The 25,527-nt window shown below is 39.6% G+C and overlaps 1 protein-coding gene across 2 annotated transcripts in view; it reads left to right on the top strand.

Moving 5' to 3' along the window:
• The first annotated feature begins 8,656 nt into the window (after nt 1–8,656).
• LOC121285843 (mediator of RNA polymerase II transcription subunit 13-like) overlaps nt 8,657–25,527 on the top strand; it is a 271,744-nt gene continuing 254,873 nt past the window's right edge. Inside the window, exons 1-2 of one of the 2 annotated variants that reach the window (XM_041202724.1) lie at nt 8,657–8,837; nt 10,022–10,259. In XM_041202724.1, the coding sequence (XP_041058658.1) occupies nt 8,769–8,837; nt 10,022–10,259 (307 nt within the window). In that variant the 5' untranslated portion in view covers nt 8,657–8,768. The remainder of the gene's footprint in view (nt 8,838–10,021; nt 10,260–25,527) is intronic. The other variant, XM_041202723.1, reaches the window with a different exon arrangement.

Raw genomic sequence — 25,527 nt, 5'->3', positions numbered from 1 at the left:
GAGGCGATCTCAAGCCCGATCATCTGACAAATGGAAGTCACGGTCTCCTTGGAGAGGCGGAGCCTCCTTCGGCATTGCACATATTGAGATAGCTACATTGCTGCATGTAAACCCTGGCAGCAGGATAGTGGTGTCATCTGCTCCTTCTTCCTTGGATTACCTGTTGGCCCAGCGCCCCTTGTGCCTGTGCCTCTCCTCCCACAGGTCCCTCCCCTGGAAGCCGCATTGGGCCACCTGGCCTCCTCTCCCTTCCGCCCCTCTCTTCCTCCTCAGAGGAGGATTCACCAGCAGAGACTGCAATCCCCATTTCCAGGGTAACAGAAGGCCGTCTGATACCTGGAAGGGTCCACATGGTCCAAATCCCCCAGGGTCCTTGGAGACACCAATGAGTCCTGAAATGAAGACTAGAAATGCTAAGAATGAAGCTCAGAACTGAGATGAAGCTGTCAAGTTCAAATGAGCAACCAGCAGTAAACTATCTCCTAAACTCTTCACTACTTATAATGGCAATGCTGCTGAACTTCTTTTTCCCGCCCTTGGATGAGGTTTTTCAAAATGAGGGCTGCCTGCCTGTCTGTTTTGCCCGTGCGATGAGTGTGAAATCACACGGGCAACATAAAATCGGGTTCAATTGGGTTTATGGCCTTAAGTGGCCTCTTAATTAATGGTGGGTGCAGCTCCGTTTCCCACGAACGCCCGTGTGTTGGATGACGTCGGGACGCTTGCCTGAAATCTTCTTGTGCTAATTTACGCTCGAGTGTGTTGGGCGCACACCTGTCCACGAGGAGTAAAATTCTGCCCATTGATTTGGTGAATTGGACTTGACTTTGTGTATAATTGATGGGAGAAGGTTTTGATGTAGGTTCATTAAATTTTCTAGGTACCAGATTTAGAAATGCTTACATCTACTGCACTATTAACAGATAATTAAATCAAACCAAAGTTAATTTTGCTAACTTTTACATTGACCACAAAACTGCATTTTGAAATTCAAAATTTCTATAATAGTGCAATAAAGGTGGATTTATTTTGTGGTGTTTTCATACTCAGGTATTATTCAAAGAAATGGAGGGACTTCTCCTAAAGTTATGGCCAACATTCCTCCCTATTTGATCATTCATTTGTTATTTCATTTACATCTCATTCATAACATGTCCCTGCTCAAGTGACAGGGTCACATGAGGGGATATGTTTTTTAACATTTTTAAAAGCTTTATTTTGAAAAACGTTCATCTCCCTGACGCAGCTCCGTGCCTCAAGGAGCTTTTCTAGCACAGCCCCACAAGCATGTGCAAAGTTCCCTGCTTGCCCACCTCCCCCCGACCCTGGCAGCGCTGCAGCATGTGTTTCAAGGCCCGCCAGAGTGAAATCACAGTCTGGCCTGATTGTTGGTCTTCCAGTGCAATGAGTTGTCCCCGACCGAGTGTTGCAGACTGGTACATTCCAAGGTCCAGGACTACATGCTGAGGGACGCATTAAAGCTTGGAGCAGTCGCTGCAAAGGCGCAATGGAGAAAGGTCACTGTCTAAGACCTTTCTGCCACAGTGCACCGAAGGACTGGGAACTGTTGAGAGCTCCTTGGGCTGTACAACTCAAAATGAATGTATGCAGTGAATACTACGTGTATTATGAATGTATTGACGCGCCCCAGAGTGCAACATGATGTATGTTGATAACTCCAACACCATTGTCTGATTGTCCGCATTGACTATATTGAAATGATTGTAATATTCATTGATTGTATTGATGCGCCTTGTGATACATGTGTAAAAGTTGAATCTGATTGTACTTATGTGATGGTGATTTTGAAATGGTTTGGAATGTTCTTCCAGATATTTTATGAATAAAGTATGTTTCTCAAAAAAAACAGTCTGGCCTGACTGCACAAGGGTGAAACTCTGCCTCAGAAATTACATCACCTGCTATGGTGGAATTTGAACCCATATCCTATAGAGCACCAATGTGGGACCTCAGGGTTACTAAATCCAGTGATATTACCACTATGCCACCATCTCACCATAGTTGTTACACAAGCATTATATACAGGTATTATTTAATTATCTTTTACAGATGGCTGACATTGACCAAGAAACCTAGGGCCTGATTTTAACACCGTGTACATAGGTGGGTTTTGAATTAGTTAAAATCTCGCCCCCATTATCACCTGAAATCTGCTGGTGCAGCTATTGGCCACCTGATATCGCATGAATGTGGGATAACATCTACTCAGGGTGTCCGGCTTTTTGGTATCCCTCTTGTCAGTGACCCCTTCAGCTTCATTCTCTTTGACCGCCGAGGGACCAACTGCCCCACAGCAAGACAGCCAAAGTTGGGGCCCTCCAGGCTTTGGGTCTCCAGAGAACAGCTGCCAAGACAACAGTTGTGGATTCCTGTTGTGGATCCCTGCTGCGGATATCAGGGGAGCACTTAGTAGGGAACACAAGATTAAGGAGTTTTGATTTCACATGTGGTTGCACAGGTGCACTATGATTGTTAATTTTATGACACCTACGTGAATAGACCTTTAATTAAGTCTGATGTGGTTTATTTGCATTTCATAGTCCTTAAGCCTGTGCACAACCCCAGCACTCCACTGCCTCCTCCCCCCACCAGCTTCAGGAGGGACATCCCAAGCAGGGTCTGTGTCCCCCGGAATCATGCATGTGCTCTTGTGCTCACCATTGTGAGCAATGTGCAACAAACCTCGCGTGCACACTGAGCCTTTGCCCTTCACGCTTTCATCTGTTCCAACACCCGAGCATTGTAAGTACTATACACTGGGATTCTCCTTCAGTTGTCCAGTTGAGCTGATCTACATCTCCGCCCACCCCCAATGACCCAACTCCCATGCAGCATCTCAAGATCTCCACTGTAGCAAGTGGTTGCGTCCAATACCTTTACCCCTCTCCTCATCACCCATGCCCTATTCCCTATAACCACTGACCCCCAGGTTACCGTTCAACCCGCTCCTATTACCCTCTGTCCACGTCCCCTACCTTCCCGAGGAGCCCACCCCCTTTCCAATAGACAGGCCCCCCCATCATCCCGCTGGCCCCCAGAATCAGTTTCTACTTCTGTATCACCTCAGCAACCCTCAACGCCCCTTCACCTATCACCACAGGACCCTCACCCACCCCCCCCCATCCTACAGGCTCCCACTGCCCCTAGTAACTCTCACCATCCCTATCACCAATTCTCTCAGTATGCCCCCCAGGACTCATCTGTTGACACCAGGACCCCTCCCCCAAACCCATTTCTCCTCTTTCCCTCATGCCTGTTCATATCTGCATGCCCTGCACCCCCCACCATCCTCCCCACCCCACCCCCCGCCCCGGCCTGCACTCCACCATGGCCCTTCCCACCTTCCCATTCCATACCAGTTCCATGATCCCTACAGCATCTCTCGCTTTCCCCTACAACCCCCAACCTCCCCTGCCATCCTCTCAGCCTCTACACCTCAATTCTGGTTGGGCCTTCATCTGCATTTCATTAATGGGAGACAAAACAGTTTCACAATCTACCTCTGGTGGGAATGGCAACCTGCCGTGATGGGTGGGAGTGCACATTTCACACAGGCAGGAAACAGATTTTTCAGCTCTCACTGCATTGACCACCAGCCGCACCCCTCCACCCCCTGCTGCCCGCCATTACACTCACCACGGGGCCTGGGACCGGAAAATTCCACTCATTTAGTAATGAAATAGTGGTCAGCTATAACGAACTTCTGCAAATACCTGTCTACGTATCTTGTGTGTTACTGTAAAGTGAAATTAAACAAATTTATAGAGTTATGTAACACCATCCAGTTGAAAAAATTAAACTATTATATTGTATTTTGACCATGGTGCAAAAATATTACTGTTGTTCTTGGGGGTTAAAGGGGGTATCTATATCAAAAGCACTCAGCACAACTTTGTAAACTCTGCCAGCTAACTTAAAAGCATGTTTGGTGAAGTTTCATACTGTTAAAGAAAAATTGGAGGTAGTGGAGGACACTTTATGAACTAGTAATGTCAGTGTTCACAAATAAATATGCTTACTCAGGAAGCTGTTTCCCCTTCCCCGAAACATGATTCTGGAGTTACTGAGTGCTTTTTTTTAAAAGTTACTAAAATATGTGCTTTCCAATTCAGTCATGATTCACATGGCAGACTTTTTGGAATCTGCAAACATTTTCAGCGGTTGCTGAACTGATAAATCTGACTTGAGCTATGTTTACACATGACTCCACTTGGCTTTGTTTCATTTTGAGAAGAACCATGCAACAGGGAACCCCTATTATAATAGTTTAAAATATTAATGGAGAAGCAGTACACTTATTATGCATATTTATTTTCAATAAATATTTACAATTAATAACAAAGCCTGTATTTACAAAGCATATGATTGTTAATACAAACAATTTGAAAGCAAACAGAGGATGTATCATAATCTTGAGTATAGTCTCTTGCAATTTTCATGACATACATAACATTTGCTTTCTAGAATGTGGCATTTGCAAACTTGTTTGATGAATTTTGTATCCTAAATATTATAAAGCAGTATTAAGTAGATCATAGAGATTTTCTTTTCCTTAAATTTCCATCCTGAAAAAAACAATGAACATCTCAAATTATTAAATTGCCACCATTTTCATCCTATGACAGTGATAAAGTATTGGGTATCAATATTGCCAGCATTTTCAAAATTAATCTAAAGAACTTTGTGACAAGGCCATTAGTAGGAATGCAGAACAGAAATAACACAGCAGTCTTAAATACTATGCATATGAAGAGTGTAAAATAGGCATTTTTAAAAGTAATTTAAAAAGTAGATTTTGGCAGTTAGATATATGTTATGCAAAAAGAGTCTGTTTTGTACATTACAGATTAATTATTCACTAATGGTTATAAGGTTATATTTTATTTATTGAAATTAATCAACAGCCTTTACTATCACTGCTTGATGGATGATGAACCCCAGTGGTTTCATAGCTAAAATAAAATTCTATATTATGTGGAGTGAAAATCACCAAAAACTAATGTAATCTGAATGCAACTGGAAAAAAAACAGGAATGAAAGTATATTTTATTTAGAAGTTGATTTAAAAACATTTAACATGCATTACTACATAAGGAAAGAAAAGGCTAAAAAAAATCTAGTTTTAATATTGTGTATTTATTGTCAGGTGACACATCTTTTAGATTAATCATCAAATAGCAACAGCATCAGTAACAATTGAAACATTAAGCCATGACTGATTACTTGTTTTATTATAGCTGTAGTTGAAAATATTTCTGGATGAGTAATCACAAATCTATTTTGAGAGATCTAAAGTATGTTGTTACATATGTTTTTTATTTAGACTTATCAATATGTGTCACTCTAGAAAACATTGTTACAGCATCATGCTTCTGTTTAAAATAGCACCTGTAGGAAAGTGCACAATCTAAAAATTGGCTTGATGATATTTTCCTGGAATAAACTCTAATAAGTTGGCAGATTTGAGTTTGTCAACAAAATATGATACTAAGATCCAGTTAAGTCTTTACTATGAAATTGTGTTCTTAGATATTCATTTTTAAACTGTAAGAATAATAATATTGGGTAGCTTTTATAAGACATGTTTTTTTTAATATACTGAAATGTGAATGAGTGGTGAAATAATATTCTCTGATATTAATATGCTTGTAGGTGTGTGATGGACTCAATGTAGAAATGGAAAGTTAATTTTTCATCAAGAAGCTGCTTGAAAACTGAAATATCACCAGTCAGTGTGAATGGTTAAGTATTTTAAATGTTAGCTTCTGTTATGGTTCAAATGCATGATCATTGAGGTGTTCAACCCACAACTATTCCTGCAAGTAATTATTTGAAACATGGTTGATATTTTTTATTTATACAAGGTGCAAAGATATCTCAGTTTATTGACATATCTAAATAAATGCACTCAATAGAAACAGGCAAGTAGCTGACTGATGTAATAGATACAAGCTGCAGAATTTCAAATATATCAACATTAATAGATGCAGAAAAAATGTATCATGGGAAAATAAGAATGAAGCATATGACAGGGCACTGATATATGGTTCATCATGACTATCATCTTCTATTTTTTGACTATCCCATATTCATGGAATTTGTTCCAAGTTTAAACATAGATGCATCAATAAATGCATTCAAATTGAAAGCTTTCTTGCAAAATATGCTCAATTCTCTCCAGCACCTCCCAAGCACAAAAATATACCTTTGTGGTCTCTGTATTGCCTTCATTGTTCAGGAAACGTTTCAGGGTAAAAAATTCCAAATTTACTTTCAGGTGTGAATGTGGTTATAAATGTTTTTGTAATGTTAGCATCTATGTTAGCTCAGCGATTGGCAGTAACCCAGGGGCAAAGAATATAGGTCAGCAGCATAAGTACACAAACTGTATCTTTCTGACATTAATCTCCACTGTGAAACTTGAATATTATCATAACTTATGAGAATTCTTTAAAATTTGTAAAAATAAAGTAATAATTTTCTATTTCTTTTTAAGTTCACCTTTCTTTTATGCCTTTGCCCATGCTTTGCATTATTCCCTGCTGAGAAATCTGGCAGCCTATCTTCTCCCAGGGAACTGCTACTGCCACTGTGTAACTGCCTGATCAGGGGTGCAATATAGTAACTTGGAATGATTTGCTCTTTGATGTTGTTTTCCTCTTTGAGGGGAACTGCCTAACTTGTGTTTCTGAATTCACTTATAGCCCAACCAAGCATTGTGCACTTGCCATGCAGAAGATGCACTAAAAAGGGAAAGTGCATAGATTCTGTTAGGTTTAAAAATAGTTTGAAGTAAATATGTGCATTTTAAAAGTTCTAATTTTAAACCACAACCATTTTGTGTCCGAAATAAATGATACGAATTATTGCATGAAACATTACCTGGATTGCTAATCACTCATTTTAGGAATTAAATAGTTGGTAATAGCATGGTTTGAAAGAAAATATTAAAAATAAACCAGATGCTACCTCTGTAAAAGATACTATCTATAAAGGTCTGGGAAGTTTAAGCCTATTACTTTCAGCCAATTCAATTTTATTATTGGGTTAAAATTGATTGGAATAAATGTAAAGGGCAGTACTTAGATAGTTCTTCCCTAGAGTCATCAAACATCAGGGAGTTTCCTCACGAATATTTTGAATCCGAGATATTTCTCCCCCCACTTCCACTGCCAAAAATTGACCTGTACAGATATTTCTGGCTCTGTTCCAAGTTATAAAGTTAGGCTTTTTATTCAATTAATTCCCACACTATTATCGGTGATTCTGAATAGCATTAGTTACATTTCAACTCCACAAATTGGGAATCATATTCCCAATCAGATCCAGAAAATACTCTGACGACCAGGGTTTGAATCCCACCATGGCAGATGATGACATTTGAAGTAAATAAAAAAGTATGGAATTAAAAGTCTGATGATGACCATGAAATCATTGTAAAAACCCAACTGGGAAGGAAATTTAGTCTGGCCTACATGTGACTCCAGACCCACAGCAATGTGGTTGACTCTGAAATGGCTTAGCAAACCACTCAGTTCACAAGGACAATGAACGAATGAAAAAAGTAATAAGATGTAAAATTCCAGAACATCTCTCAGCAATCTTTTTGAATTGTTTTTACAATTTATTGTTTTAATGGATAACAACAGTAATAGTGCAAACAAATAATATATTTTGTGCTTTAAGTAAAATTTGAAGGAGGCTGTATAAAGATCATTTTAATGAAATTATCTGATTATGGCTGTGCATAGATTTAAACTGGTTAACAAAGTTACTTTTAGAAAGTGTGAGGTGTTAACCTGCTGACATAATGGAGCAAGTGCATAGCCTCCATCAGCAGCACAGGTCTGGCGATCTCTTCCATTGGCTAAGGCGCTGATGAGCGCCACCACCGGGTCGGCAACGCCATAGCAACCGGATTCCATCCCCCCCAGCCCCCGATCCCATCCCCGCCCCGCCCCGCCGCGCCGCCGACCGCGGCACCGTCCGTCCGCCCGCCCACCCGCGCAAGCGCGCTAACCGGCAAAGCCAGCCCGAGCTCTCTTCTTTTGGGGGCTCCGCGTCCGGCGGCTCGTGCCCGACGCCAGGCCACGCCCCCTTCGCCGGAGTGAGGGAGAGGAGGGGCCGGTGAGATGCGCGTCCACCCATGTGACGCCGGCGCAGCCAATCCTTGGCGGGGAAATGCCGCCCGCCTCAGCGCTGTCGCCATTACGCTGGCTGCCTGTGTCTGTCTATCTGTCTGTATGTGTGTGTGTTATGTATGTGTGTGAGTGAGAGAGAGAGAGAGAGAGAGGGGAGGGAGGGCGAGCCAGAGAGAGAGAGAGAGAGGAGCCTTCAGCGGATAACTGGCGGCGGTAGCAGCAGCGACTGATTTTTCGTTTAACTTGGGAGCTGGACGACGACGAAGGACAACACCACCACCACAAAAAAATATAACCATCAAAAACTGGGGGAGCCTCCTGAATTAAAGCGGCGGACATCACTCCTTCCATCGCTCTGGAGAGATTTTAGTTATAATTTTTAAAATAGATATTTATTCGTTATTTTTCTCGTGGCGGTGGGCGGAGGAGGTTTTTTTGTGAGTGTGCGTGTCTGGTTGGTGGTGGTGGTGGTGGTGGCGGCGGGGGGGGGGGTGACTGTTTCATCCCTCCCGGTTCTGCCAACATATTATTTTCGATTTTTTTTTGCAAAAAAAAGCAAGACGGAATCTTTAATTCGACCTCCGGAGAGAAAGTCATGCACGGAGCATGACTGCAGCAAACTGGGTGGCCAACGGTGCTAGCTTGGAGGACTGCCATTCGAATTTATTCTCTCTGGTGAGTGAATGAGAGAGACTGGGGAGAGAGGGAGAGAGAAAAGAGAGGGGCCTTAGGCTGTGTGGGAGCAGCCATTTTCTACTAATGGTTTAGCATAACCGTTTACATGGCCTTATTTTCCTGTCTGGAGTTTATTCCCTAGCCCCCCTCCCCCGCCCCCAACTATTTTTGATGTTTACGCCCCTCCTCCTCCTCCTCTTTCTCTCTCCCCCCTCTCCACCACCGCCCCCCCTCTCCTAAAAGCCTCCACTACGTATTGCATATTATTATTTTCCCTTAACAGAGCTGGAAGCTTTTAATCCACCATCTTGAACTGGAAAAATGTCTGCATATTTCAAGCCGAATTAAAAGCGTGTCCTTTTTCTCGGGAGGGGGTGGGGGGGAAGTTTAAACGTAATCTCTACATGGCAACTGATACTGTTTGTCGTTTACATGGCATTCATTTGATATTTTGTCTTATTGCTGCAGTACCACCACCACCGTCTTTAGATTTTCCGGTGCACGTTTTTTTTAATATTCCCAGCTGTAGTAATAAATCATGTCCCCTGTCTGAAGTTTTAATGTTAAGTACTTTTTCTGCATTGGTCTTATAGCTTTGAAATTTGTTTCCTCCACCCTAATCTGTTTTGATTCAGTGCATCGTTTAATCCAGTTTTTTTTACAATCATGTCATTTTAATGTTCAAACCATTTTAAATGTTCACGGTGCATTCTAGTTAACGCATGCACGCAATTTAAATTTCCTTATTGCGTGCTTTGTGAAAAACAATATTGTGGATTGCATTTTTTAAAAATCGTTTGAGGCTGTTGAGCGTTTCATTCATATGAAAGTACCCCTTTAAAACTAATTTTAAAAATCTGGTTGTTAATACATTGACATTTTTGCTGTGGAGTTTTTTTAATACCATATATTCAGTTTTTAAATATCAATGCTTGATCGATCAAAATATATTAAAGTAGTAGCTGTCAGGAGTTGGTTGACAATGGTAATGATTACATTTTTGCCCTCATTTATATATTGCAATTGATTACAATTGCAATCATATTTTGACTTGCACTTGATATGACAATGAGATATTAAGCATTTCTCCCAAAGTTCAAAATATCCTCAACACATTTAGCTTTCAATGGAGATCTTTTAAATATTTCGTGGGACTTTTTTTTGACATGTTTCTCAACCAACAGGCTGAACTAACTGGCATCAAATGGCGTAGGTACAGTTTCCAGGGTCTAGGGGGCTGTGGTCCCATCATCTCAGCACCAGCTCAGGATGATCCTATTCTGCAGACGTTTATTAGATGTCTACAGGCCAATCTGCTATGTGTATGGCGACGAGATGTGAGACCCGAAGCCAAGGAATTGTGGATTTACTGGTGGGGAGAGGAGCCGAATTTAGTTGATATAATTCATCATGAATTACGAGGTGAGTTCCATCTTTCTTATTCAATAAAATGGCTGTACTGTTGGAGGAGTTTCCATGATTGATTACTGCTTTTGCATACACTGTCTAAAATTTTGAAGAGGCATGTGCAGTTGGTCACATCTTTAAGTGGAATTTTCGCTTGCAAAGTCATCTCAAGTGCTTATTTGATTATTAAAGGTTGTCTTTAAAAATGTTTTTATGACTGTTAATTCCAGACAGGCCCCTTTGCATATACATATGGAATGTGTTCAATAATTTAAATGAAGAATTCCTCATAGGATTTTCGCCACAATTTATCAGAGCTGGCAAGGACTTTGAATACAATACCGTCTCTAGAGCTGTTAACTATGAAATGTGAAATAGACTTTGTTGTGCTGTTTGTTAACAGTCTTGTGTAGCTGTGAATAAAAAGGATTAGAGAATGTAATGAAAGTATTTGTAGAAATCTGGTCCATTCACATGTAAACTTGTGTTTCTTTCTAGTGCTGTAGATATTTTGGGTGCTTGGAGTTCAGATAGTGATGCATTGTTTTAACAGTAGCAGAGGCTGGTGGTTTACAGCTTTTGGTCTCTGGAAAGCTCCAGAGAGGCCTACTGCAAGGTAATTTGACTCTGTCAGCAGGATAGTTGTATACTATTTACTGAGAAAATTCTTAGAATTCCTAGCTATTAACTCTCATTTTCCTTCAGGTTTAAAATGTTATAATTTACTTGTTACACTTGCATAATTGTCTATTGCTGCAATAAATGATTTTGTAGTGTTCATGAACCAAATGTAGCTGATGTTTTACTTCATTTCTGTGAAAGAGTGATTGCTTATTTGCATATTTTAAAAATGGCAGCAGATAGAATAGGAACTTGGTCTGCTTTGTGAAGATTTTCTGGATAGCAAGTTTAGCAACCTGGAAACGCATTTCAGCTGTTGGGGAGCCCCCTTACTCTGAGATCAAACAAGAAACTTGTGTAGATGATGTGGTAGGCAGCAGCTGTGAATTTTTGTTGTGTAGTGTGGCATGTTATGGTTGTGGTACTTAAGTCTGTTGTTTCTACACTTGGGCGAAAAATAGTGGAAGTAATGCAAAGTAACAATATAATGTGGTTGATGAATGTCTTTGAATACTGTACAATGAGCCAATAAAACTTTTCTACCTATCACAACTTTTTAAATAGGATAATCTAATTCCTTGTCGACACTTGGGTAGTAGTTGTGGAAAAGTTAGCCAACAATCTTTTGTGAATTAAGACTTCACACGTTATCTATATAATCTGGTTGGAAGTGGTTCTGGTCACTTTTTAGTTTCGTTTTGACCTTTGGGTTCTGTTGTCTTGAATCTTTGTGGACTTTGTACTTTTATTCTTTGCATACAGTATGCTTACGTGAGTGTTGACCATGATTGAAAGAGCGTTTCACATGTGTGCAAAAAATAAATACGGTGTCTTGTACCCTTTTTAAACTTTGTGTATTTTCCACTGATAGCACCATTTGTAATTAGTTTTCTTTTGATATCTGTATAGGAATCTAGATACTGGTGATCTAATGTGTACAGCAAGACCTTAAGGTCTTGAAAGAAGTGGCTAGTGGGATAGTTGATGCACTGGTTTTAATTTTCCAAAATTCCCTGGATTTGGGGAAGGTTGCATTAAATTGGAAAAGAGCAAAGGGTTACCCTTTATTTGAAAAGGGATGGAGACAGAAAGCACAAAACTATAGGCCAGTTAGCCTAACATCTATCATAGGGAAAATGTTAGAAGCTATTATTAAAAATGTATTAGCAGGACACTTAGAAAAATTCAGGCAGAGTCAACATGATTTTTGTAAAAAGGAAATCATGTTTAACCAATTTATTGGAGTTCTTTGAAGGAGCCACATGTGCTCTGGATAAAGGGGAGCTGGCAGATGTACTGTACTTAGATTTCCAGAAGGCATTTGATAAAGTGCCACATCAAAGGTTTTTGTAGAAAATAAAAGCTCATGGTGTAGGAGGTAACATTTTGGCATGGGTAGAAGATTGGCTAGCTAACAGGAAGCAGAGAGTTGGCATAAATGGGTCTTTTTCTAGTTGGCAGGATGTGACGAATGGTGTGCTACAGGGATCAGTGGTGGGGCCTCAACTTTTTTACAATTTATATAAATGACTTGGATGAAGGGACTGAAGGAATGGTTGCTAAATTTGCTGATGACATAAAGGTAGGTAGAAAAGTAAATTGTGGAGAGGATGTAAGGAGGCTACAAAGTGACATAGGTTGTGAGTGGGTGAAGATCTAGTAAATGGAATATAATGTGATCAAATGTGAAATTGTTAATTTTGGCAGGAAAAATAAAAAATAAACTTATCTAAATGGTGAGAGATTGCAGAGCTCTGAGGTCCAGAGGAATCTGGGTGTCCTAGTGCATGAATCACAAAAGGTTAGTATGCAGGTACAGCAAATAATTAGGAAATAGAATGTTATCGTTTATTGTGAGGGGAATTGATTGCAAAAATAGGGAGGTTATGCTTCAGTTGTACAGGGCATTGGTGAGACTACATCTGGAGTATTGTGTACAATACTGGTCTCTTTATTTAAAGAAAAATCTAAATGCATTCGAAGCAGTTCAGAGGAGGTTTACTAGACTAATACCAGGAATGGGCGGATTGTCTTGTGAGGAAAGGCTGGACAGGTTAGAATTGAATTTAGAAGAGTAATAGGTGACTTAATTGAAACCTTTAACATCCTGAGGGGTCTTGACAGGGTGGATGTGAACAGGATGTTTCCTGTTCTGGGAGAATCTAGAACTTGGGGCCACTGTTTAAAAATAAGGGGTTGCTCATTATAAGGCAGGAGATTAGGACAAATCTTTTCCTCCAAAAGGTGGTAGAAACAGTGTCTTTGAATATTTTTAAGGCAGAGCTAGATAGATTCTTGATTAACAAGGGGCTGAAAGGTTACTGGGGGTAGACAGGAATGTTGGGTTGAGGTCACATGCAGATCAGCCATGACTATCTTGAATGGCAGAGCAGATTTGAGGGACTGAATGTCCTACTCCTCCTAATTCTTATGTTCGTATGTTGACGAGGAAATTCTGAAAAATTAACTACTTGGTATCTGTTGTAAAATTACTGTAATAAACCTTATGAAAGTATAAAATGTTTTGAGAATTAAAGATTAAACTCTCAAGAATGGTAATAGTTGTAGCATTCTATTGTGGGATTTAACGATAAATACTAAAACCACAATAAAACTGTTCTGGTAAATACCATCTTTGCCATTAGAGTGACACTGACGTAAGCATTTTGTGGTTGAGGAAATATGACTTTACTCTTTTCCTATTGTAGCTGAGCTAGTTAGATTGGTCTAGGTATTTTGAAAATATGAAGGCACTGCTTTTTAACACCGTTGTGCATCTCTTGTGTCATTTCTCTACTTTCTCCATATTGAGCATGGTTATTTGCTATTTGTACTGGTTATGGGCTGGTGGTGGGGAAAGACTTGTGAACCTTTTTCAAGCTTTCACTTGTAAGCTTTGTAAATGACCAGTTATGACTTGTTTTGGATGTGACTACATAATTTTTGATCCCTGAACCTGAAAGTTACAACTGCATTATGTATCCTCCTATCTGTCTTCAGCCCTGTAGTGTGTATGTAAATAAGTTTGAGAGATTAAATCTGACTTCATTGGAGTTTAGTGGAATGTTCATGGTCACAAATGTACATGTAATGTTGTTACCTTTCTAAAGAAAACAAATTGTTGGTGCCCTGTGATAAATTGGGTTATATATGGTATGTTAAAATAAGATTTTGTAAATTTACTGGTTGCTTAAACATATAGCACTAAGCATTTTGAAAAGCTCTTTATTAGTTTATGGTCTGAATATTTTTGAAACATCAGGCTGTGATGCTTGTATTTTCAGGGTGGCTCCCTCTGATCGTTCATTGCTTTCAAGTAGCAATGAAAAGTGTTTAATATTTTCCTGAAGGCTCATTAGAGACTAGTAGTTAACTACATCAAAGTATTATGCACAGCAAAATTGCAATTCTGAAAGAACTTGATGGCTTGCTACAATAAGGTGTTATGGTAAAGCTTGTAGCTCTGATTTCTGGCTGTTTATCAGCATAAAACTTCCCACATTGGTGAGGTACAGAGTTGGTTGTAATATAGTGTACAAAATTACATTATTAATATGCCTGAACTTTGAGCCCTTTTGGAGTTGCTTGAAGGAACTGAGTTTAAACGCTGGGCCATGGTGAGATGCTGTTGTGGTTGCTCACAATGTGGGTGGAGCTTTAAGCATGCAGAACTGTATGTGTATTGTTTGAATGTGCAGTCTTATTGTTTCATCTCCATTTACACCAAAAGCCATTTCAGGGATCACTTGACTATTTCTGAATTTGGAACAGTTACAGGTGTTACCACCAAGAAATTTTATTATGTTAAGTTATATCATTTATAGGTACACATACAAAATGAATTAATGAATCTTTTAATTTCAAGTTTTAAAATGTGTGTAGCTTTTTCTTTGGAATTTTATTAAAAGTCAAACAACTTGATGAATCCATATGAGTCTTTACATTTGAACATAATTGTATATTTTGAGATTAGCTTTTCAGGCTTGGGCTTGGTTTCTGAAGAAAAGAGAAAAGAAAAATTTGCCATTATATTGCATACAGCAAGTTAACAAATTTTCAGACTCCCCTCTGTCCTCCCTCTTGCATCCTTTCTCTTCGCTTCTTTTGGATGATTTTGTTTCATGGGATGTGGGTGTCGCTGGCCACATTTATTGCCAGGCCAGCATATATTGCCCACCCCTAATTGCCCATTTAAGAGTCAACCACATTGCTGTGGATCTGGAGTCACATGTAGGCCTGACCAGGTGAGGACGGCAGATTTCCTGACGGCAAATTAATGAACCAGATGGGTTTTTACAACAATCGACAATGGTTTCAATTTGATTTTTATTGAATTCAGATTCCACCATCTGCCTTGGGATTCGAACCTGGGTCCCCAAAGCATTTCCCTGGGCTTCTGGATTACTAATCCAGCTACCATACCACTATGCCACCACCTCTCTTCTGGGAAAATCAGCTATTAATAACTGCAGGTGCCCTGCCCCCTCTAACTTGTGCTTCCCTTTCAACTTCTCTTGTTTCCTATCATTTCCCCTTCCTATCATTCCTTCCTTACTTTTACCCCTCCCACTTTGAACCATCTATCCAACATTAGTATCCTTTTCCCCCTTGGTGCACTTTCACTGACCCCACACTTTTAACCCCATGCACTCTCCAAGAGCGGGTGTAACAGATTTTAATATCTAATTACTACTGCATAGTCTGAAACTTGTATCCATTCACCCTTTTGAGTTTCACCCTAGTCACTGACTGACAAACTGCTTTGGTGCATGCAAGCTTATTCTGTGGGAAAGGCAGTTTCTGTGATGGAACACATGATTGTTGCTTATTTCCAGATTTCTCTGCAGAGCTGACAGTTTTTTTTGTTGGTTAAAATGCTTGTTGAATCGATTTCAATAAGGGATGTCATGAATTGCAGAGATGTTACAATCTTTCAGTCCAATTATTGAGAGAACTTTTCTTCCCACCCACTCCTCAAAAACCCATATCTAGCCCATATCAGTGTGTGTATCAATGTTGTTTTTCAAAACTCAGCAAATATTGAGATTGTTGGCTCAGATACTCTTTCACACATGGCAAGTTACATATAAACAATTCAATGTATCTTTTTCTAGGGGAGGGTGTAATGTTTTTTGTTGAAAAAGGCACTAAGTTTTCAGTTAGTGTATAAGTGATTGACTCTGACTGTGGCTTTGATTTCAGATCTGAGCGAGTGTTTTGTCAATGCAGTTTTTGCATCAAATGTTATCTGCAGTGGTTTAAGTGAGATCCAGGTGCTCCATTCTGCAATTGAAATGGGGCCTATGATTTTCCTGCTAGCTAAACAATAAAGACTGAATGTGTAACTTCAGTAATAGTGTTTCTTATAAAAGTTCCAAGAATGTTTTTGTATTGTTGTGGCAGAGCATTAACAAAATGACCTAATTAGTAGCTAGTCAATGCATTCTTTTTCATATGAACCTTCATTGCAAATGCTCTGAATTATAGTACATCATGGACTAAAATTAGGGAATGCAGTAATGCATCATTTAGATAAAACACGTTTTTTTCTTGACAAAAAACAAGTTAAAATAATTAATCTTTGGTTTTGGCATTTTTATTCCAGGACCTAGGTGGTTATCCTATCCCTCTTTTTAGCCTATATATTTAGAAAGTTTCCCCTGGCTGCAGAGTTAATAGTGTGCAAACATAATTTTACCCTCCTTTTTTGTGAATGGTACCATTTAATGTATTTTTAAAATTCTGCTGGATCCCTAAGTTTTGTATGCACATTCTTGACTGCATCCTTAACATGCACAGGAAATGGCGCTAGATCTGTTTGAAGACTTATAAATTTATTTTATATTTGCATAATGTGAAACTTTTAGTGCTGGATTGTAAGTAACTGGTTAAATTTTCAAAAAAGGTGGAGCAGGCGTGTGGAGTGAGGGAAAGCGAGTGGAATCGGGCCATTTATTTTAGAAGTGGTACAGATATTGAAATGTTGGCACATTAATACTGTTTTGTGTTCCTGTCAGCAGTTTGTGGCATTAATACCCTTTTTGCGTGACCTCGTGAATCAAGGACATAATCTATTCTGTCAACAGTCACTTGTGAAAATACTCATTTATAAATAGTGTATATTTCATTAAGTATGAAATGTAGTTGTAATCTGTTCATGAGGTTTAGATGATCATTACCTCCAAAACCTTTTTGTTTGAAACCTCCTCTTTACTGATTACTAGAAACTCACACCCAGATTTCTTTGTTCAGAATGTAATTAGTGTGCATTTTGAGGAAAATGGCATATCGGGTTGTCTTCTGTAAACTGAATTTTTATATCCTACATCATCAGCCCTTCCACGCCAATTATGCATTGGTTCTTGGGTTGCAGTTTCAGTGTGCAGAGATTGGGTAAAGCTGCAGATTTTGTAAAAGTCCCGAGGGATTGCATTTTATCTTTTCCTTAAAATTTATATATTTGTTCACTTTAATGGTAAAATTGATTTCTCCACAGTTCTTCATATTGTTTATGCCTACAATTTGGCTGCAGTAAGCTATTTCCTAGTTTGTGGATCCAATGAACAGTACAAAGTCCAAATCTTTGAACTGATGGCCTGGAGTCTTAGTTGGTTAAAGCAGCTAAAAAGATTGAATTTCAGACACAAATTGGGTTTGTGATTTTCTTTTTCTGTCCAACATTGTGCTGGAAGTTGGCTTTGCTTCCAAAACTGGCCATGCCCTTGATCAAATTAATTACCATGAAAAGCTTCCACTAATAGTACCTGTTTGCTGGTCTTTGAAGAGGCTCTTAAAATTGAGCTTATTTGGTACATGAGCACTTTCAAATATTTCAATTTAATCAGCTATTTATTGTGCACTAGTATAACTAGAATAGGAACAGGAGAAGGCCATTCAGCCTGTTGTGCCTGCTCCGCCATTCAATACAATCATGGCTGATCGAACACTTCAATGCCTTTATGCCACCATATCCCCACAACTCTGTGCGTTGTTGTTAAACAGAAATCTATCAACCTCTACCTTAAATATACTCGACGACTGAGCTTCAACGGCCCTCTGGAGTAGAGAATTCCAAAGATTCCCTCTGAGCAAAGAAATTTCTCCTCCTCTCAGTCCTATCTGGTTTCCCTCTTATTTTGAAATTGTGTCCCCTAGTTTCAGACTCCGCAACCAGAGGAAACATCTTACCTGCATCTACCTTGTCTATTCCTTTATGTATTTTGTAGGTTTCAATGAGATCACTCCTCACCCTTCAAAACTCTAGAGAGTACAGGCCCAGTTTCCCTAATCACCCTTCATAAGGCAGTCCTGCCACCCTCCCAGAACAAGTCTGGTGAACCTTCGTTGCACGCCCTCTATGGCAATAATATCCTTTCTGAGGGAAGGGGACCAAAACAGTGCACAGTACTCCAGGTGCAGTCTAACCAAGCTTCTATACAACTGAAGCAAAACTTCACTAGTCCTGTACTCGAATTCTCTTGTGATAAAGGCCAACATTCCATTAGCCTTCCTGATAGCTTGCAGCGCCTGCATGTTAGCTTTCAGTGACTTATGGACAAGGACACCCAAGTCCCTTTGTAGATCTACATTTTCTAATCTCTTACCATTTAGGAAATGCTCTGCACATCTGTTCCTTCTACCAAAGTGGATAACCTCACATTTTCCACACTATATTCCATCTGCCATGTTCTTGCACACTCAGTAAGTCTTTCCAAATCCTCCTGTAGCAGCTTTACATCTTTCTCACAACACACATTCCCACCTAGCTTTGTATCATCCGTGAACTTGGAATTATTACATTTGGCCCCCACATCCAAATATATATTTATATTGTGAACAGCTGGGGCCCAAGTACTGAACCTTGTGGTACCCCACTAGTCTGAATCTGTAGTTTTTAAAATGCATTTAAGTTACTTAAAATCTGCTTACTCACAGGAGATGGACCAGACATTTTAATTAAAATTGCATATTTATAATAAACCCTTTTTCCAGCTGTATTAATAAATCTGCACCAGGTTGTCACTCATAAATATTTCAGGGAATATTCTTTAAACATGGAATTTTAAAAAAATGCTCTAAAACATTGCCCCATGGCACTGGTTCACAGCAGATTTTACAGTCAGCAATATACAAGTGAGTTTGTCGAAATTTGAGCAAAAAATATCACTTGTGAAAACTGGCTCGGTTTGCACCTGGATCACTGTGCCCAAATCAGAACATAAACATGCAGCTGTTGATAGTTTGGCAGCATACTTTTAAATCAGTGACTTAGTGTTTTGCTTGAAGTAGCAGTTTCAAAAAGTACACGTTGGTCTCTCTTACTACCTGTTTGTCTTTCTGCCTGTCTGTGTGCTTATTTGGGTGTATCACTGTGTGTCTGTCTCTTTCTGACATACTGTCTGCATCTCTCTCCTTATTATCACTGTTCTGTTTCACTCACTGTCTCTGCCTGCATGCCTTGCTTCTCTCACTCTTGACTTTATGCTCTGTGCCTGTTCACTTTTTCTGTGTCATGCTTGCAACTTTGGAGTAGCTACACATGCAGGAAACTTGTACTTTTGTTGTTATGTTCTGCTGTTGCCTCTGGTCCACTGTAAATGGTGCAGACTTGCAGGAGAGGAACTTGATTATAATGTAGACCTGCTATCAATAGAATATAGTGTAAATGAGAAATGTTAGGTGTTATTGTAGATGCAATTGCAAATTTGTGGTTCTGGTCCTTACACCATGTGTGTCAATAAAAATGGGGCTTTTCATCAGAGCACAACACATTGCAATACCATAGGCTGGCAGAGATTGAAAATCAATGTTGGTTTTGCCCTGCATTGAAATATATTTTTGGTATGTTAAAACACCAATGTAATTTTGCATGTTGATGAAACACTTGTCAATTCTACTGTTAATTTGTGTATTTAAGTTGACTATTTATTACTCTCATGTGCTTTAATCAGTTTTTGGGTTGTCATTTGAGGAAAGGTCAAAAAAGATTAACTTAATATTAAACAATGTTCAAACCATTATCTGAATCAACTCAATCTTGCAAGATTTTAAAGGTTCAGATGAATAAATATCTGGTCATTGAAGGTTTGAATTTACAGGAGGGAAGGGAACAGTACTGTCACTAGAATTTCAGTAAGATGAGATGGTGGACACAAAGTTTGTATTAACTTCACTTGAATGGCACAACAGCAAAAAGGGAAAGTCCCAACTATTTACAGATGATAATGCTTTGAATGAAGGGATTGAGTGTATGGTTTTAATTGCATCAGTTGAAGTTAAGTACACAGGTGGAGGTTATTGAATGGATGGTTACTTGAGCACATAAAAAGAAACATCTACTGACACGAGAGCCAGGAGAGATATACCTGTAATATTTCACTCTGAATAAATCTATTCTGAGTAGAGACTAGTTCTGGTTTCTTCCTTCACCAACTGGATATCAGGAATATAAGATGATGTAACCAAATTTGCTGACAGTACAATGGTAGGCAAGTGAGTTGTGAGGAGGACACAGTCTGAAAAAGGATATGCGTAGGTTAAGTGAGTGAGCAGAAATTTGGCAGATGGAGTATAATGTGAGAAAATGTGGGGTTGTTCACTTTGGCTGGAAGAATAGAAAAGCAAAATATCAATGGGAGAGAGACTGCAGAGTGCTGTGGTACAGAGGAATCTGGGTGTCCTTGCACATGAAGACAAACTTAGTATGCAGGTACAGCAAATAAGTAAGAATGTTGGCCTTTATTGCAAGGGGATGGAGTATAAAGGTAAGGATGTCTTGTTACAATTGTATAGGGCACTGGTGAAAATTGTGTACAGTATTGGTCTCCTTAAGAAAGAATATAATTGTGTTAGAAGCAGTTTAGAGAAGGTTCACTAGTCTGATTCCTGGAATGAAGTGGTTGTCTCATGAGGAAAGATTGAGCAGGTTGAGTTTAAACTCACTGGAGTTTAGAAGAATGAGAGGTGATCTTATTGAAATATGTAAGATCCTGGGGGGACTTGACAGACTAGATGCTAGTGATTTGGATGTATCAGCCAAATATAAAAAAAATCAAATTTATAGCACAGTATATCATTCAGCCCATTGTATCCATGCCTGCTGACAAATATCCACCCAGCTTGATTCCCTAGTTCTAGATTTCCCAAAGATGAGAAACAGCTGCTGTTTTCCATTGTTGGGAAACCTGGAACTGGGGCTATCATTTAAAAGCAAGTAAGGAGGGAAAGTAGATTAGAGTGCATACCTTTGCCACGTTGTTAGCTCAATGTTATTACATAACACTTCCTGAGGCTTTTCCCTGCCTGATGCTGTATAACCACAAAGCTGAAAAAAGAAGTCCTTTTAAGAGCTTCTATCTCATTTCAGGCCTATCCACATTTAAGAACCAGCTCTGAAAACTCTGCTCATATTTTGACAACTGTGACAAATGGCACCACAACACTTAAGATGGTCAACAATGTTCTAAATAAAACAACCTGCAATATTCTTTTTAAAAAAAAAGTCAGTTTGCCCTTTCTCCAAATCTTAATGGATCCTTTAAAAAAAAACATCTAGATCTCCATCTTCACCAAAATCTACTCAGTTCTTCCTTAGGCTGTACCCTATTTATACCAAGTTTCACTGAAATTTGTTTGTTAGGTTTTGAGATGTATTGTTTACAAACAGACCAACAAACAGGGGCGAAAGCATTATAATCTCACAACTTCAGTGATGGAGGTAATAATGGTGTCTCATTTAAAACAGATGAGAAGGAATTTTTTCTGAGCGTCATTAATCTTTGGAATTCTCTACCCTGAGAGCACTGGCGGGTGAGTCATTGAATAGATTCAAGGCTGACTTTGACTCCCGAGTAGATCAGGAATCTTAAGGTTATGAGGGACAGGCAGAAAGCAGAGTTAAGGCCATAATCAGATCGACACACAGGAAATGTATCATCACACTTTGAAGCATAATGGCTTGGGTTTTTAAAAATCATTATTCTAGATAAGCGCAGTTGCAGCATTGATGAACATTGTTTAGAGGGGATTCTAGGGGAAATCTTTTTGCCCAGAGGGTGGTGACAATCTGGAACTCGCTGCCTGAAAGAATGGTAGAGGCAGAAACCCTAATGACATTTAAAATTGAAATTCCATAAACTACAAGGCTACAAACTAAGGGTGGGGAAAGTGGGATCAAGCTGGTGGATATTTGTCAGCTGGCAAGGACGCAGTGGGCTGAATGGTCTCCTGTGCTGTAAATTTATGATTTTTTTTTGTTATTTAGCTAATACATTGAAATCACTGTTAGAATTGTTACAGCGCAGTAGGAAGCCATTTGGCCCCTCATACCTGCACAAGCTCTCTGAATATGGCCAGTGTCCCTGCAGTTTCCACTTTCACTTCTCTCAGTATCCTTGGATGCGTCTCATTCTATCCTGGTGCTTTATCTATTTTAATTATAGGCTGCCTATCTAATACCTTCTTATTAATTTTAAAACCTTCTAGTGTATTAATTACCTTCTCTCACAGTGGCCTGGGTAGCAGCATCTTCCCTTTAAAGATAGATGCAAAGTATTAATTTAATACCTCAGCTTTTATCCCTGCCTCCATGCGTAAATCCCCTAGTTGGTCCTTAATTGGCCCTGCTCCTACCATCTTTTTACTATTTATATGCCTTTGGGATTCCCTTTTATGTTAGCTGCCATTCTCTCTTCACACTCCCTCTTTGCTATTTCTTTCTTTCCTTCTGAACTTTCTATATTTGGCCTGGCTCTCCATTGCATTATTCACCTGACGTCTGTCATAAGCATAACTGTCTTAATTTCCAACAGTTGTCACCCAGGGAGCTTATGATTTGTTTACCATACCTTTCCCTTTTGAGGGAATTATCTTGACTCTGCCTGAACCATCTCCTCTTTGATGGTTGCCCATTGTGCTTATAATAGACGTCAGGTGGATAATACAATGGAGATCTAGGCCAAATGCAGAAAGTTCAGAAGGGAAGTAAAAGAGCAAATAAGAATAGCAAAGAAGGAGTTTGAAAAGGGAATGGCAGCTAACATAAAAGGGAACCTCAAAGGCATATAAATAGTAAAAAGATGGCAGGAGGAGCAGGGCTAATTAAGAACCAAAAAGGGGATTTATGCATGGAGGCAGGGGGAAAAGCTGAGGTATTAAATGAATACTTTGCATTTATCTTAAAAGGGAAGAAGATGCTACCCAGCCACGGTGAGATGAGGTAATTAATACACTAGAAGGTTTTAAAATTGATAAGGTGAAGGTATTAGATAGGCTGTCTCTAACTGTTTTTCCTGCCAGCCTTTCATTCTGATTTATTCAGCCCTGATATATTCTTACCCCATTGAAGTTGACTTCCCGCAGTTAATTATTCTTAGTTAGGTTGTTCTTGTCCTTTTCCATAGTCAGCCTAAACCAGTGATCACTGACCCCTAAATGTTCTCCTGGTGACACTTGATCCACTTGGCCCACCCCATTCCCAAGAACCAGGTCTAGCAATGCCTACTTTATCATTGGACTGGAAACATAGAAAATTTTTGTGAACACTTGGAGCTCTTGCCCCTCACTGCCCTTTTTAGACTACTACTATTCTGGTCTATATTTGGATAAAGTTCCCCATTACAACCACTCTAATATTTGTCCTTCCACAGACTTGCCACTAGTTGGTGGCCTCTAGACTACACCAAGCAATGTAATTGCACCTTTTGTGTTCCTTAGTTCTAGTCAAGTAGATCTGCTTCTGACTCCTCTGGGATATCCCCTCTCCCCGGCATTGCAATGCTCTCTTTAATTAATACTGCCATTCCTCTTGCTTTTCTTCCTTTCCTATCTTTCCTGAACACCTTGTATTCAGGAATATTTAACACGGAGTCCTGCCCTTTTCTGAACAGGTCTCTGTTATAGTCACAACATCATATTTCCACATGTCAAAATGTGCCTGTATCTCACCAATCCTATTAACCTCATTCTGAAGACACCCCCACACACTCCCTTCAGGGTGCTGTGGAGCCATTTAGTGAATTCCTGCACAAGGGAAGTGTCCTGGAGTCCCCACGCAACACAGGATGTGCACTCCAGAGGTTGCTGCAGCCCAGCCATTCCTCAATTTGATAGCTAATAACCTTGCTACTGTTAATAACCCTTATCAATGCTGGTAAACCCTAATAATACTTGATACACCTTACTAGTGTTAGTAAACCTTACTTTAAGAGAAAAAAAAACTCACCAGTTTATTCCCTCGTTAGATAAGATAAATAGGAAATTACTCACCAGCCAATTATGCCACATTTTAATGTTTCTTTCCAAACATGGGTTCTGACCCCACAGACTGGCTCCTGGTGGTGGCAGATAGCCCTGCTCTTGCTGCCATTCACCAAGTCGAACTTTAGAGAAAGGAAAAGCAGCAGCAGTACTCGCCAGCCAATGAACTCATGGTTTTATAGTGATGTCACAGTTTGATTATTTTTTTTTCATTTTTCTCTCTCACTTCAATGATGCTGACCTGCTTCACACTGCTCCCGGTTGTCTTCACAGTGATGCTGACCTTCACACTGCTCCCAAGTATTTGTACCAAGGCAATGTTCTATTGCATCTGTAATTATATTACTTTTCTTTGCAATAACTTGAGAGTTGTCTTATAGAATTTGCAGGCACTTGTAGAGAATCTGTAACACACCACTTGTGCTTGCCATTACATTCAGTACACTGGAGCCCTATTAGGAACTTGGTAATGGCAGGAGACTCCCAGGAGATGGCAGAAACCTTTGTGGATGTCTTCAAACCACCCCTGAAAAAGCCAAACATCCTTACCAAATTATGGGGAATCCCTGACTTGTGCCCGACCAAAATAGAAAAGATGGGAAGACGCCAAACATATGGAGAGTCTTTGTTGGAAACATACAGAAGTGAAGTAGAGGTATTGGAGAGCGCACAAACCACCCAACAACTGATCTACCCAACCATCCAGGCACCGCCTACCCTGTATTTGCAGAGCATACAGATTGTGCATTTGACTTATTGGCTATCTTGTAGTCCGTTGAAATGGAGAAGAAGCAAGTCATCCTTGATCCAGAGAGATTGCCTAAGAAGACGACAACATCCAGCATAACTGAGGAAAACTCAAAGTGGAGTTTAAAAAGTGCTCAGTGTTCTGTTTCACATGCTGGATCTTCTGTAAAATAAAGCGTTTTGGAAAGGTGAGCGCATTGCTGCCTGGATGCTCAATTTGCCTGTTGCTCTCTTCTGGTCTCTGCTGCAATTTTAATTCTACCCAGCCATTATAAATCCAGTGTCCCTGACTTAAAATTGATTTTGCGTTCTTAAGATGGTAGGATTGCTGAACACGTCTTGGTATACCCTATTTTTATTTAGTTTTTTCGTTCTCTCACATCCCTGTTCCCTTTTTATTCCTGTATAACCTTTCGTCCCCCTACATAACGAATGTATGTCAGGTGAAGGCATGATGGCAACACCTTATTAGCTGCCTGCTAATTGGTTAACTGCGTTGGTCAATAGTCGGAATCTATGAAGATTTTTGGGTGCCTAAATGGATTGATGGATTTATTTTACTTCTATAAAACCTACCCTTATTTTAACCTGACCAATTGATGTACTGGCTGGTGTAGGTGTTTAATTTTCTTCAATGCTTCAAAGTTGAAGCGCACTG

Source organism: Carcharodon carcharias, chromosome 13 (assembly GCF_017639515.1).
Source record: "Carcharodon carcharias isolate sCarCar2 chromosome 13, sCarCar2.pri, whole genome shotgun sequence".
Lineage (NCBI taxonomy): Eukaryota > Metazoa > Chordata > Chondrichthyes > Lamniformes > Lamnidae > Carcharodon > Carcharodon carcharias.
The sequence above is the reverse complement of the archived record's forward strand: the minus strand, read 5'-3'. Positions and strand labels throughout refer to the sequence as shown.